General features: G+C 40.9%; 1 protein-coding gene across 1 annotated transcript; it reads right to left on the reverse strand.

Moving 5' to 3' along the window:
* Window positions 1-769: 769 nt before the first annotated feature.
* On the reverse strand, window positions 770-16,086 carry srl (sarcalumenin). The gene is given in 7 exon segments (XM_038700679.1): window positions 770-3,444; window positions 3,447-3,749; window positions 3,853-4,086; window positions 4,979-5,095; window positions 7,245-7,340; window positions 7,757-7,855; window positions 16,002-16,086. Coding segments are annotated over 7 exon segments (1,428 nt in total). The 5' UTR covers window positions 16,075-16,086; the 3' UTR covers window positions 770-2,938.
* Window positions 16,087-16,498: the final 412 nt, after the last annotated feature.

The raw sequence follows: 16,498 nt of genomic DNA on the forward strand, positions 1-16,498 counted from the left end.
TGCATAGCAAAGAGAACTGGCAAGTTTCAAAGTATGAGATTTACTCTACAGGTACAAAAAGGATGGATAAAAAGACAGATCATTCACACCGAACAAGACACAATACAGTATTTAATGTGTGCATGTGGCAGCGCACTGTATATGTGTATGCTATGTGCTTATTAGTAGCCTATATTATGATCTTTGTATTTGTTGTTGCCAACATGTCTGTTTTGTGTGTGCCTAAAAATTAATAAAAGATCATTTGTCTCATGATGTTCATGGAACATGATTTCTGGGAAAAGTCATTGTGTTTAAAATGTATAGATATATATATACTTTATTTACACAAAGCCCTGGTATTTAATTGTGTTTGACTACTTATGAACTTTAAATCCTATTTTCCACTTGCTAATTAGTCTCTTCAAAATCTGTGCAAAATAATGTTCGAGGAAGAGTAGAAATACACTCACAGAGAAACACGTGGGTTTAAGTCAATTTGTCAATTTGAGACGATATCCTACGCATACACTCACACCCCAAAATATACTACATCCATTACACACACCCCTCCCTACTTCCAGTCACGACAAACTGGTGGTGCATTGCAGCTACAGGGAAAAAAACATCCTTTCCAACCCAAAATTGAGACATTGGACCTTCAGGGTGTTCAGATTCTTGACCACAAGGTGTAAAAGAGTTACAGTTTTAATCTCTCTACTTTCTTGTAAGTCTTTCCGATTAAGGATTGATCATTTTATCAGAATAACCACAAAGTTTCACCACCAAGTCAATCAGATTTTTTTTTTTTTATTCTTGATGATCAACTTCCGTAATTGGGCCAATATGAATTAAAATTTTATTTCAGAACAAAAAATGTGAACTTTAATGGGACACACATCCATTCCAGATTGAATTCACAGCTAAATTAAGATAACTGATACTGAAATATACCAAAAGCACAACCACACACGTCATTAGTCCAAGCTATAACCCCACCATAAACTGTTGCCATGATGAGAGATCTGCAGAACTTTTTACACTTTTACACAGCACTCTCTAGTGGGCATGTTCTGGATCTGCAGTGTAAACTTACTAAACATATTCAGTGAAACAGTCGCACTCAAAAAAGGAAAAAAGTGAGATTCATTTTGTTAGTTTTCTTTTCTTTTTCATTATTCTTCAGATTCTAGTTGGGAAAAACACTCTTCACTATGGGATTAGTGAGGGGGGACAGAGAGGGAATTGGAAGTGTATTTGTCAATTTGTTTTCTGATCTTTGATGATTTAGAACTCTGTATTAAAAGCAGTAGTTTGACATTTGGGTAGATTTATACCATTTTCAAATCTCTACGTCCTGTTAATATGTAGCTGGAGCCAGCAGCCGATTAGCTTAGCTTAGTTTAGATTGATTAGCACATTATATCTCATTTGCATGATACATACAAAAAACGCAGTGTAAAAGTGTTCTGTGTTATGTTATGACTATTTCTTGAGTTACTGTGCCCAGCCAAGAAAATCCAGTGCCTCATAAGTGTATTTCCCAAAATGTCAAACTATTTTAATAGTTTTACCATGCCATAGTCCTGGGAAGTTCACTGAGGTAGGCTTACATAAGAACTCGCAGCTATGACATGTATCACTGCAAAACCGTCGGGTGTAAAGGTTAGTATTTGGGTCTTCCTTCTTTCCACAGAGGTCAGGGATCAGCTCATGAGTCCTCCACTTCACCTTTACCTCCAGCCCACTTTTTGCAAGCTAAGAAATCAACTTTTATAATCTTGCAGTGGTGGTTTGTAAAATTGCGTAGCAGGATTTTTCAGTATACATTCACAGCCTACTTCAATGCCCATTTGGAAAGTTTACACAGGAAAATCAGTAAATAGCTTTCTAACCTGCAGAACAAATGGCTAAAGGTAGCTATAATCCAAAGGCATCCTTCATGTGTCATTTTTTATGGTCATTCAGCTTCAAAAAGCTGGGAAGCTTATCGTTCAAGGACAAAAACATTTACAACGCGGTACTGAATTTTTGCCAAAGACTGGCAAATTTATAGACGCAGAAATGCAGAAACAGAAACAGTAAGATCAGTTAAGAAGTGAAGCAGAATGGACATACCAACCCCGCTTTGAAGACTCTGACCCTTGAACCCTGACCTCTGCTTCCATCACAGTGCTCATCTTACAGGTTGTCAACAACCAGGACTGACAAGCATACAAAACTAAGAAAAAGGCCGTATTTGTTGCATGGCAGGGTTCTAGTTTCAGTTAAATGAGGAAATATTACTTAAACTTTATGTTAGAAGGAAATGCATGCATTTGTTTAATACAACGTGACGCCTAACATGCAATGTTAATGTTCTATTTATGTCAAAAGCAGATTTCCCAAATACAGACGCTTTGTATAGCACCCACAAAATGGCTACTTAAAAACAGCTTCTGAAGCTTATGGAATTGACTTTCTGCAATGTAATTCTCAAGATTTTACAACACAAATTTGTAACTCCTGTTTCCACTTTTCCCGTTTTATTCACATACAAGGGAGCTGGTATTTGATTGTTTTCAGTCTTGGGATTTTAAATTTTTATTTTTCTGTGTCTGTGTTTCATCACATCATCACTTCCCCAATCCCCCAAAAATTCAGACAGTCCACTGTGATTGTGCAAGGGAGAGAGGAGGGCGTGTATTTAAATGAAACTCAGTGATCAGTGGCATGTTCTCATTTCTTCAGCACTTGTGTCCTTAAGCTGCCTTTTCAAACAATGACCCTTCCCTCCCTCTATCTTCCTCATTCCCATGGTTCCTAAATGCACCTCCCCATATTCTCCTGAGGAAAAAAACAAACACTAATCTCCTCTCTTCTGTCTCCTCAACAATACAGGCATTCTGACAAAAACAGGGTTGGCTTCCATCAGACACTTTCTCTTCTTACTTCCCCCACTCAAGTTATTGTGTTTTCCTCAGTTCTTCCGATAACGATTCTTTGGCTTTTCACCACAGCCAGTGACCTCACAGGAGGACAGGCCAGGCTGCTTGCCAGAGTTAATGCTGCTCAGAAGGGCAGGCAGCTCATTGGTGATTGCCCTCTCAATCTTATCCAGCAGACAGCCTCCCATGTAAGAGCACTGAGCCGTCAGGGGCTTGAAGTTGGTGACTGGATTAATGCCAAAGAAGTCACGGTAAGCATCGCGGTTGGGCAGGTCAAACTTGCTGACATTGGTCTTGGCTAGGATGGATTTGAAAATGTAGAACTTGTCTGGGTCATCCACAATCTCCTTGAAGACTAGATCAGGGTCACTGAAAAAGCTCATCTTCTCTTTAAAGGTCTGGACATAGCGGTCTACCAGCAGGCCGTGGATGCGCACGCGGATGCCATGTTGCCGGATGAAGGCGATTTTGTTTTCCATGCGGTTTTCAATCACCTGATTCAGATCTTCCAGGAGGGAGATCTCTTCTCGCTTGAAAGCTCACGGCTGGTGTCAGGAGCATAGTCATATGGCCAGAAAGAGCTGACGTAGACGCGGGGGGGTTCAGTCACATTGATGAGAGGAGCTAAGCTCCAAAAGAGCGCTCCATAGACTCTCATTAAGTCCTGGGTGGCCAGGTTGTCAGCCTTGTTTAGGATGATGCGAATCTGGGATTCACGACCCTTCAACTGCCGGAAGAGCATCTCCAGCTCCAGGCCAACGTCCAGCTTGGTGGGATCAAACACCACGAAGATCAGGTCAGCACGGTCTATGAACCACTGGCAAACATCATTGAAAGGATAGCCTGGACGGAAGAAGAGAATAAGTAAACCACTGAATACAGATTGCAGCCAACTACTTTGTACAAGAAGTGTAATATGTGAAAATCTGCAAACAGAAGGTTTTACCTCTCTCCTGCTGCTTCCTGTTCTCAATGATTCCTGGTGTGTCCACAAAAGTCACACGTTCCAGCAGCTTGTGGGGCATCTCAATACCAATCAGCTTTTCCAAGAAGTTTTGGCCAAACTTCTCCAGGGGAGAGAAGGACCGAGAGCTGTCTGCTGCCATAACAATACCCTCAACAGAGCGGATCTTCTCCCCATGCATAATTACAGTGAACTCAGAGGTAGTAGGCTCAGCTCCTGAAGACAAGTTGATAGGACAAAAGAGAGAGATTAGCAAGAACAGTCTCAAGAAGGAAAATAGATTGGGAAACACTGAGTAGATTTAGGCAGAGATGAGAGATTTGTGTATACACTGGGGAAACCTGCAATAACTGATCTTTGGCCACACAGGGTCAGTTGTGAAGACAACACTGACAAATCATCACCTTTTAAGTTGATATGGCGAACCTGTTAGCAAACAGTTGCTTATTTACACATTCAGTAGTTATGGAGCAACATCACTCATTCGGAGTCATGTTTTTGCCACGGCGAATGTAAGTCCAATTTTCACTCTCTTTTAGCTCTGTTTTTAGTCTCTACCAACTCCTGCCTCTTTATATGCTAAATGTTCCACTATGTTCACCAGCTGGTGACTACCGTGCACTTTGGTGCTGAGCAGGTAGTGTACAGTTTTTAGAGAATTTCTGCTGAGAAAACAGCCCAGTGAACAGACAGATAAACAATAAGCTGAAAGCTATTATGAAACTCCCTAAAGCCGAGGGAAGCTGCAATTTCAGGCCGTAACACTCTTTTTTATCCCTTTCACATTACACATTGTTTTCACATTGTTATTGTTATTAACAAAAACATCAGTTATAACCACTTTAAACAAATTTACAGTTGCCAGAAATCACTGTTCTAATTCAACAAAACCTCTGTGGTGCTGATTGCCACTTAATAATCACATTGATAGTGTTGCATTTACACATTAAACCATGTACGATTTAGATAAGGCAGCTGCCGCTCTAATGGTCCTGTAGATTTATGATAGCTTTTTAGGGTTACGTCATCATTATTGGATTGTAGTAAAATGATTTCAACATTAAACTTTGTTTGTTGCTAATTTAAAATGAAAATATGTGGAACATACCTGTGTAAAGCTGATAGGGGCTGTCGTGCATGCCCAGGAGGTAATTGATCATGGAGGACTTTCCTACACTCCAGGGTCCCAGGAACAGCACCATGGGTTTAGAGGTAATCTCTCCATCTGTAAGGGGAAGGAGAGACAACAATGATTAAAATCTCAAATGGATGGCTATATGATTCAAAGAACCTCTCAAGTTCATCCCAAATATTGTGTGAAAAATGATTTCCTGTTGATAAGAAAAGGTGTGGGAACTTGAGCTGTTCAATATTGACATGTTGCCAAAAGAAGCTGGTGTTTGCTACAGTGTCCATTCCTTTTGTGCCTCATAAGAAGAACAATGGTTTCTGGGGTTACTTTGGGATGAACCCCTAGTGCTATTCTGACATGCTTCAACCAAGATGCAAGTCAGAATAGCACGTACACTCCAGAGCACAGAGGACTATTTTGTAAGACTGACATAGAAGAAAAAAGACAGATAGGCAAAGAAACGTGTTTCAAAGCTGTTAGAAAATATAAGAATTGTAAAAAAAAGCATAGAAAACATTTCAATGAAATGCTGCAGCCATATCTCAGTGACACACGACAAAGCCGAGCCATTACTCTTGACATAAGACTGAACAGGCTTTCAGAGCAAGCTGAGTGACAGCTGTCACGTGTGTTGTGAGTGGACATTGTGTCGTTTTGGTAGTGCACAGGAAAATTGTGTTATAACCTACTGGTCCAAACAGAAAATGAGGATAAAACAGAGAAAATGCCATCACTGAAAAAAACTAAACTATTCATCATTTTAAAATAACCACCCCTGAGGTGGATTTTTAAATCATTTTTTAAAAAATGAGTGTGAAAAAAAGTCAGTCAGCTCACTCGTAGTCAAACACTGACCACCATTTTCCCACCAGTGTCCCCTCCTAAAACTTGTGTCCTTTGCTGAAGCCAGAACTGCACATGCAACCCCCTCCATATTTTAAATTTTACACTCAAAATTAAACAACTGAATGCTTGGTCTCTCTGTGAATGCTGTAGACAACGTGCTGCCTAAACACTAACAAGCTAAATATCCATAAGTTAACTTTTTGTTTACATTTCTTCCCTTTTAATTCTTTAGTATGGAATTGGAGTTTTGGTTGAAATAAGTAAATAAAGAAAGTGTAAATCCATTTTGAGTAAAGATTGTGTATAAAACTGTTGCGCCCTGCCCTCGATGGGTTGAACCTTTCACCTGTGGATCACTTTGATGATGCCCACTCAGTGATAGGTGTCACTCAAAGTGAAACGTGCTTGAAATGTTTGACCCACAGGGAGCAGTGCAGTGTTTATATGGATCTAAGTAGCTCACAAATGTGTGAGGACAAATGAAGGGGGGAAAGGAAGGGGCGGAGCACTTCAGGCAGTGCCATGCACAGATAAGCCTCGCCCACACCCACCTGTGGCTGAGTCCCCCAGGGTTCGTCCGGGGTAGGCTGTTAGATGAGGGGAGTGGAGGAGATGGGGATGGACGGGAGAGGGTGGAGCACAGAGAAGTGAAGGGAAGAGGACGTGGAGGAGAGTAAGGAGTGAGGGTGTGAGGTTTTTTAGAAGAAATAGGGAGGGGTAACAATGTGCACGAATGGGAATGAGATCTAGTCCCATATTTGACCTAATGTGTCAAACATGTCTGTCGACAAGTGGATGGTGTGCCTCTGTGGTCAGGCAATTCAGGGAAATTTTTTGTCTGTAGTTTTTAATTCTCTTCTATAAAAAAATAACTGTTCATTTGTTGGCATGATACATTTGACATGTTTGCATGTATGCCAAGCCTAAGAAGCCACAAGAGGGCGGGCTTTCTTGCACTGTGGGGATGTAGAGTTTGTTCTTGGCAGTGAAGAAACCCTGCACAGTGCAAAATCATTTGAAAAAACAAACAGGGACATTACAAAAAATATTGGGGGAAAATTAAGAGAAGAAAAGGGGAAGAAATATTTTAAAGTGGCATGAATGGAGTGATTTAGACAAAATGGTACTACTTTTAGCTTTTTCCTGGACCAACAATGTTTTAGTGTGCCTAAGAGCCTACACATGACCTCTGCATGATCATAAACATATCACACAGCCCATATTTTCATATAACAGTGAGTCAGAGAGCCCAAATACAAAATAATAACATACAATAAAAGCTCCAAAAATTTAATGTGTGTACAAACAGATCAATAAATCAGTCACCAAAGCAACCCAAACAGAAAACCCCACACATCAGACCACAGTGCAGACGTAGCCGAAGCCTCTGTGATACCTGAAATCTCGTGCTGCCTCAGCTCATTGTATTTGTAGGCCTGCTCCATCGGCTTGATGGACGTGTGGTAGATCTTCCGCAACCTCTCCAGAGCCGCTGGAGGATGAGAAGCAAGAGGAAATGATGATAAAGATGAAAAAGATGTTTAAAAATAGGTGAGGGGCAATTTCATAGCCAGCTTATTACCAGCTCTTGTGGTATCTAATGTTTGGAGGCCTGAATTATCCAGCAAATATTTAAAATACATCACAAGAAAAACTTTATGTTGCAAACTATTTTAATATTGATTCTATTTTGTTAACCATCTCTTAGATTTATTTTGTGACCCCAGATTTAATACACACTCTAATAGTCAACCGCCTTCCTTGATTATGTGTTGCAATAAAAATCCTAAATTAGGAAGAAACTTGTAAGTTTGTAAGAAACTTTTAAAATTGAACTGCTTAACATGCTTTCCCTAAACTGTTGTATAGTCTAAGCAAAAACACACATCTGCTGAATAATGACCTCACCTGCATAGTCTCCTGCTTTTTCCTCAGTTGCAAGTCGCAGCGTCTCGTCGATGTGAGATCTGTCTCTGAGGACGGTGGTGAAATCTTCCACTTCTTCATCTGCAAAAACAATATTAACAAAATTGAACTTGGTTAAAGTCCTCAGTGTACGTCTTTAATGGTCTGATAAAGGTGTAAAGGAAGTGGACCCAGGTGGCCAGACTCGGTGCAAACAAATCCAGTGACAGTTTCATTATGAAGCTCACACCGGGGCTGATGACATACAGTACATGTTCAACAAAGCTTTGCTACAGAGGCAGACGGTGCTGCTATTTCTGGATGCTCATCAATCACCACATCAAGCGTCTCAAAATGTGTCACCAGGAATTTTAGTGTGACAGAGTTGATCGAATAAACGCTGGATGACAGTTTTGCATTGCCAAAATTAATTCTGACATACAGGATATTTGTGCTGTCACATGATCAAATGTGGCATGTAAATGTTGTACAACAAATTGCTTTTCTAACATCGTCTTTTCTGCTGTCTTCACTTCCATCCATCTCTCTGTCTTACCGTTATCTTTGTAAATACAGAATGTATTTATGAGTAAAGAGTGTTCACTGCATGCCAGCACCCATCAAATGTTTGCCAAGTTTCTGGCAAGAATGACAAGTATCAGTGCATGAATAAGTGATACTTGTTGGTGATGTGGCAGACTTCTTGCTTCATTCCCTGCCGTGTGATACTTTTCAGCACAGAACATATGCCACAGGGAAATCCAATCATCCCCTCAGTTATTTTCAGTCAGTTCTGAGAGACCCTTATTTATGTGCTTTGAACATGAGAACACTGGGAACACCTAACTTCACCATGTGTGAGCACTACAAATTCATTGGTTATGTTTTTTATGTTTTATTATTTACATAATGTGCAGAAATCAGTGTCACTTTTCTTAAACACACAAAACAAATCTAAAAAGATGACAATCTCTGTTTTCATCAAAATGCATTTTCATGAATTTTTGGAGCTTTGGAGTTAGAAGTCTTTTGTTGTTTAATTTTTTTGTAGGGTTCTCTATGGAAAAATGGGTTACTTTCCTTCAATGTACATGCATTATATTTGGAGCTTTTTGTTCCCAAAGTGGCTTACATTTTGGCGCCCTTCAATGTTGTGCATGTGTGATAGAGAGAGAGAAAATCTGAGAGAACATATCCGCTCACCAGTGTGCCATGTCAACTTAGATCACAGCTGTTAGTACAATTAGTTCTTAATTTAGAAAGCAAACGCTGGAAATAAACAGACACAGACGTTTGTTTGGCATCACCATTGGCTGTATAACAACAGCAAACATAAGAAAGTGACAGAGAGAGAGGGGGATTTCCCCAGTTTACCCCCCAGCTTACTGGGAGGAGAAATCAGGGCTGGACTGACTGTTCCCATCAGTAATATACATGATGAGACAATGATCTGCAATCCTCTGTCTTTTCTCTTCTATATTTACCCACCTATCACAGACTTCTCGCGCTGTGAGGCCTGTCCTTGTGTGCCCAGGCCTCCCTGTAATGCCTCCCACACTGTCCTGCTCCAGACAATCCTGCTACGGCTGTGAACTATATATAGGAGCAGTTGGGAAGTCTTTCTTGTACCCCCTTCCATGCCCTAGTGGGTTATGGGTTTCCAAGCAACTAGACACTCCCCTAATAGAGTTGTTTGGGAATTTTAAAGGATGTTAGTGGAATATTAAAGCTGATTGTAGCAGATGTAGGGGTGATTAATTGTAGTCATTCCCTAGTAAATTACACTGTGTAAAACACATGGCATAATCTGAATATTGATTATGTTATATAATCACATCTTCTGCACCTGTCATAGCAGCCCAGTTAAATTCAGTTTAGTGGCACAGAAAACGTACTAATATATTTCAAAAGAAATCCTTGGCTTCATCTTAAAACAAGATTGAAAGTTTGTTTTGTAACAGCATATTGATCTGGAACTCAACACCACTATGAATAACTATTAGGCTGTTGTTCCAAGAGCTATATATATATATATATATATTCATGTTTTCTGACCATGTCAGCACTCCTCACAAGAAGGTTCTGTCTGGATCAACAGAATGTAAACACTCAAGCTTACTCTCCATAAACCCATTTCCAGCAACTTCACCAAATTCCCTTCAAATACTACTTAATTTCATTCACATGTTTACATACTTTCATAGCTGTCATTGGTTGGTGTTTCCTTCTGTGTACTAAGCAGAAAAGTGTATCATATCGAAGCAATGATTTACAAAATTTTTCCTCTTTTGACTGATCTTTTATTAATGCGGACATTTGAGAAGTTTTTATGTTTACAATATTACAAATTGCATAATCAAAGCGACCATTTCGCCAAATATTTGTTTCTCATTGTATGCCACTTGTAATGTGTGTGTGTATGTTAGTACTTGTAAAAGGGCTATACAATAGCAGGGTAACCTCATCTTTCACATTGAGCACATTTCACAGTCTTGCTTTGTGGCTGTATCAATATTAGAAGACTCAAAACTCTCAGAGGGTAGCACTGTCATGGCATCCTGCACTTTTGCCTGGAGTGCAGCCACTGTATGTCGTCAGTGATTTCTAGTGTTTCATATCAGGAGTCACTTTGTCCAAAAGTAAAATCATCTGAAGGCCTGTTTGTTTACAAGTTGAAGCTGAAACTTGTTTACATTTATGAACCAAAGGTCTTTAAAGTACAAATAGATTTACATTCAATAAAATTAACTGGGTTAAATACAGGAATTTGCCAACTGAGGCAGAGATAGCAAGTGTTCCCCATTCATGAAAAATGCATGAAAAAAGTCCAAAAGCAGCATTTGAGTATGGGCAATGGTAAACAAAAATGTAATGACCATAAAAGACCCCTCACAATAACATATTGTATGGCTTTCCAACAGTTGCTCCTTTGCTGTGTGGCAGCAGTGACACACACTGCCAGTTAAGGAACAGCGTAGCACCACTGATTCTCCCCGAGTCAACCTGCTAAAAATAAGTCTGTGTAATGTTGCTCCCAGCACGGTGCAAGAATAAGAGAAGCCAGAAGGTTAGCAGCCAGAATAAAAGGAGGGTATGAGGGTGCAATCCCTAAAAAGATTCTGTAACTAATCTATGTATATGACAGTAAGTATTTAAACATGTAAAGGGCTTTGAGTTTAGTCTTTATTCTTAAGGAGAATTCTCAAGAGCGTAGGGTGGGGCCATAAGAGAAGAGGATGAATAGCAGCTATTGCCAAAACAGTGCAAGAGAAAATGGGTTAATCTGTCTCTCTTGCAACTCCACTCAATACAGTGTCAAATAAAGTTAACAAACAAACAAAAAATAAATAAATGACATAAAAGTATCTTTAATTAAAGGCATTTAAAATAAGCCAGTATAAAACAGATGATTGCTACATGCCTATGCAAAATTGCTTTTGATTACATGACCTTTAGAAACATAAATAAGTGAGGTTATCGTGTGCCACTATCTGTGATACATGGCGGCCATTTAGCATCCCCTGATGCTCAAAGAGAAACATTGCAAGGACAGAAATTAAACTGAGTAAAGAATAGATGAATCACACAACAGTCAGTGTGAGTCAGCTTCCAGATGATACTCAAGATGATTCAACTTGTAGGCTGAAGTGGCTTTTGAGGAACACGGCCCATCCCTGCAGCACACAAAGCATACTCAAGCTTCTGTAACTGGACTCATCACTCAGAAGAGTCGTGTCTTTTAACACTAGCCTCTTGAGTGGGCCTTAACTGCTGTGAACGTGTTAACACCTCCCAATCCCTGATGGAAGCCCTGGGACAGAGCTCCGGAAAGATCAGAGAGGTAGTGTTGCCTGCAGAAGGCGAACCTTGCATCAGCGCTCAAATTTAACCCTGCAGGCGCCAGGAGAGTTGAACCCTGGACGTCTGTACTCGGGACCATGTGTCCTCAGTGAGCCCGTTGCCACACGACCCTCCCTCAGTTTGGAGAAACATTCTGGCGGCATCAGCACATCCACTAGGAATGTTGGTGATATAAGACCACGGCCTCAGCAGCTGGGTAAGTCATGCCTCAACTATAGATCCTAGTGTGGAGGTTATTCAATCATCAGAAAGAATGCCAATCAACTACTGTAAGAATGAAACTTCTGTGCAAATATGCTGCTCATGTTCAAAGACCACCTTTCCTTTCATGAGATATTTGAATTTTACTACAAAAATAGGAATATATATAAACACATTTTCATATGACTCTGCCAAGAGGAGAGGGCCTCGTACTTCTTGTACATGCAACAGTATGGTTTGTGACATAGTAATAAATACATAGCAAGGAAGAGTCAGATGAAATGGAGACAAATGAATGAATGTGTGCTAGTGTGGATCTGCAGTGCATTTACACTGTATATATTAGGTATATGTGTATGTGTAAAACCCTAGGATCATGTTCTGCTTGTAGCACAGTGGAGGAAAATTGAATTAAACTGAACATGATGAGGCCAGCAGACCTGGCAGGGGATTTATCCTGAGCCCCGGGGGATTCATGCAACCTTAAATGAAGGCCAGGGGGTTCCACTGGATAGATCCATGCAGAAGCATCAATTTAAACAGGATGGGCAATGTTTACTGTACATAGTCACTGGTTTTCAAAATACAAAATGATTAAAATTGCATGTGACAAACACAAGCAATTTTATTTTTATTTTATATTTTATTTTAGAAGGACACAGCAGCACATGCAGTTCTCTAAAAACAAAGCCTAATTAATGCTAAACGAACCTATAACCATAAAAATGCAGATGATTCTTCTATTAGCAGTTAGGTCAGTCAATCAGAGATGTGAGAGCAGTGGTGGTGAGGGGAGGCCACGGATGGCAACAGGTGGCACAGTTTGTGGAGCTGATACTCCCCCATAGTCAAAAATAGACCCACAATGGGTAAGAAGATGGACAGAGGAGGAGGCAGAATGGCCGTCTCCTATTTTAGGGTTTTTTATGTTAGTCAGTGTGGAGACCCAGAGACATTTACATCCCTTAGAACTGACTGTGTATCTACGTGCAGGCTAAGCGAGAGTTACTGTAATAGGACCACTCCCGTCCTGGTACAGTAGTTTCAAATACAGCACTATTCAATCATCATTACTTCTACAAGGCAGACCCCCTTTTAGGTTCAGTGTATTTTGTTTTACAGTAAAATCAAAACAACCTGACTTTAAGGTTTGACCCTTACAGGCCATCTTACGTGAGCCATATCCACAGTGTAAGTCCTCTAAGGGCTCACTGACAGCTAGACATTAAGTTGAATAACGGGCTCAAAGGAAGAGGCAATGGCAAAGGCACTTTAAGCTGAGGTGTTGATCTGATGCCTCTATCCCTGCTCTCCTGTTAGAAAGCCAGGAAAGGACGTCAGGTGTCCTTGGGACTGGGGGGCTCGTCTTAAAGAGGGGTGTGTAGTAAAGCAGTTGAGTATGACTGGTGTGTCCCTTCTACTACTACCAGCGGAGGGATGTCCCAGACATGCCACATGCCATCACAGAGGATCACGTGGAGACAGTGTGCCTTTAAATTTCAATGTCTTCCCCCTGCTAAGTGAGGAGGCCAAAGATGTTTTTACTGTATCGAGGATGGATAGTATTACCACTCAAGTATAAACACACTGGTGTGAAGAACTAATCAAGGTCCCAAAGAGGTTGTGATATATTTGTATATCTTAAAAGTCAGCTCTCGGATTCTGATAGTTGTATTTTAGCAATATGCTGTAATTACATTTGCACTAATGACATTTTTGTCTATCTCTCTTCAACGCCTTTCACACTCAAACACCGCATATGACACCGGACACTGAACACAGCTTCAGTCCCCATTTGGTCAGTCAGCACCATTCACACAAGACCTGGTTAGTGTAAGGTTTCTTGCAACCTTATAATAACCCCACAGTTACAATAATGACCTATGTTTACCCCCACATTACATGACAGAGCAGTGTCAGACCCACATAAAACCCTGGTAGTGAGCAGATTTGTGGAACCAGCTTAGTCACGTAACGTATGTTGAACCATTCACACCACCCAAAAAAACACAGGTTTCCTGTGCACCTCGCTTTGGCATGAAGATGGAAGTTATTTACACCTGCAGGTAAATGACGGAAGGAAATATTGTGGCAGAGTCAGATAAGCTATCTGGGAAGCACTCCATACCTGGCAGATGAAGGTGTGTTCACACCTTAGATACTTACTTACCACACCTAAAGGTGTGTTCACACACCTGCACCAGAGCCTAATGATACCCAACCATACAAAGAGGAATGCAAATCAATGTTATACTAAAATTATTCCTTCTAGAAAGTCCACAAGTCATGTTGTCAATCAATTGATTCAGTGCATGTTGCTAACGTAATCTACAGGCTTCAGCCTTGAACCAGAGACACGTGACAGAAATGAGGGTAAGATTTCACAACATCAAGATTATCATGTCAATGTGTAGTCCCTGCTCTTGCTACCAGTTTTATTTCTCTTCATACACATAGCTCTTCTACAAAATCGACAAAATCTACTAAATTATAGTGTTAGAATAGGTTTTGGACTTGTAAATCTGCACGGTCAGGGCTGTTAGACAACCTGTGATGAAATGATAGCAAATCAATTTTACATTTCTTTGGAAGGAGATTACCCTTTCTGCTCCGCTCTGCAGATTCAGCTACTTCAGTGGAGTTCCTGACAGCGATCAAGCCAATCAGTAACACAAATAATTACACACTAAGTGGCGAGAAGTTCATGATTCTCATAATTATTCAGAACAGGCAGGTACTGGAACCAAAATTCCTGTGTACTCTTCAGCAAAAACAAATCAATATGCACATGCAGTAGATTTAGAGATGACCAATAGACACCTGCACGGGACTGCAGATGGGGTCTGTAAAGGCATGAGTTGCATCCAAAGCCCGGCCCCTCCTGCCTGGAGAATGCATGTCCCTATAAGGCCAACTGCTGGGAATAAATTGCGATTGTGACAGTGCAGAGTGACAGCAGCTGTGCAGTGTATCTAAAGGGAAGCATGGGGCTGGGAGGGGTGGAGAATCAGGAGGGAAGGAGAGTCGAGCAGAGGGAGGGAGAAACTGTAGTGAACAGTATTGAGTTTCAGCACGCCTTCCAATCTTAGGCACCTGACAGCAGCCTGGAATATGGAGGCCTGCACCCTGGGCTCTGGAGCTGAACGCCACCCCAAGGACGGACAAGGGTGACAGACAAGGGTAACGCCAGCCGCTCCAGTCCAGACCCAGACCAGTCTGCATTTTTACAATGGGTAATCTGGGAGAAGTTGTTGTCACTATGACAGTGAACTCCATGTATGCCATGCAATCACATTTATTGTGGGATTGTCATGATCCCTGTAGTTTATGATGCTATGGATTATCATCACAGGAAATGTTGCCCCTGCAGGCATATCAAGTCTGGAGAAATTCTTCTAAACCAAGTTGTAGAAAATAGAATTCAAGAATGAAGAAAAGAGATCAAATCTACAACTGTAGAAGTATAGGTGACAAAAAGCTCAGCGTCAATTCAAGCTCCCGCGTGGCTGTTCTCTCCTTGGTTAGACTAAGACTTTCCATCAGCTGGTGCCATGCTTAGAACAGCTGACATGCTGTCAGTCCAAAGGAGAGGCAGAACTCAAATTTGAATAATCCTCAACTGCTCGCCTTCAGAAAGTCCCCAAAAATAATGAGAAAATTGTCCATACATTAAAAGCGTTGGGCATTAAAGTGCTGTGTTTGTTTTGGATTTTTATAATTAATAAAAACAAGAAAGAGCCCTTAAATCTTTCATTTTGTACTGGGTGCTATCTGTTTAATTATAATGTGACAGATTTTAAATAGTCCTGCTTGGTGGCAAAGAAAGACCGGGGTAACATTTCTGTCTCTTTCTATCCTTGGCTGGTGCCTCCATGACTGTCACCGTCCCCACGTACAGCCAGTGCCATTCATGACAAACTGCCCACACAACGGACACAAGATCCTACCTATACTACCTACTTTTGGCCCATTCCTGATCCCTATAACAGTCTGAATCACATCTCTGAAGAGTCACTGTATGATCAAGCTAACATAGCAAACATTCATTAAACCAGCCTCTAAAACTTACACCACATCACTATTTCATTCATTGGCAACACTTGTACACACACATATCTCGTTCCCGCAGTGCACCACCCAACATAAAACAGGAGGAATCCACCAGATGTTTGACCAAAATGCTTACCAAAACTCTTACCTGCTGTGGCCTGCAAAAGCAGCAGGGAGAGGAAACAGCAGATCAAGACTGTACCCTTCATGATGGCTGCCAGGAGAACTCTGATAGTCACAAAGACTATATATACCAAGGCAGGAAGGTTAAAGGGCATGCAGAGAGAAGGGGCGGGACACAGAGAGGGCCAGCTGGTGGAGGGGCTGAGATCTCTGTGTTGGAGGTATTGCAGGAGTCATAGCATGCCACAGGGACTCTACTTGTACAAACAGCTGACTCTCCTTTTTAGAGAGGTCGCAGCTTGGGCCTCGGCATCAATGCACCAAGACCTGGCTTTATGTTTCAGTGCTGAATCACTCAACTCCTCAGTGAGGATAACTTTACATTTACATTTCCTCATTGTAATTAAAAATTTGTGCTTTAGAGACTGGAATATGTTTTAAAAGAACTTATATTTAACTGTGACTGGCAAAGAAATAAGTGGTCCAACTCTAAGAAGATTGCTATTAAAG

The sequence above is a fragment of the Micropterus salmoides genome, unplaced genomic scaffold, assembly GCF_014851395.1.
Source record: "Micropterus salmoides isolate LMB-PRFRI ecotype aquatic unplaced genomic scaffold, ASM1485139v1 Ms_hic_scaffold_10, whole genome shotgun sequence".
NCBI classification, from domain to species: domain Eukaryota; kingdom Metazoa; phylum Chordata; class Actinopteri; order Centrarchiformes; family Centrarchidae; genus Micropterus; species Micropterus salmoides.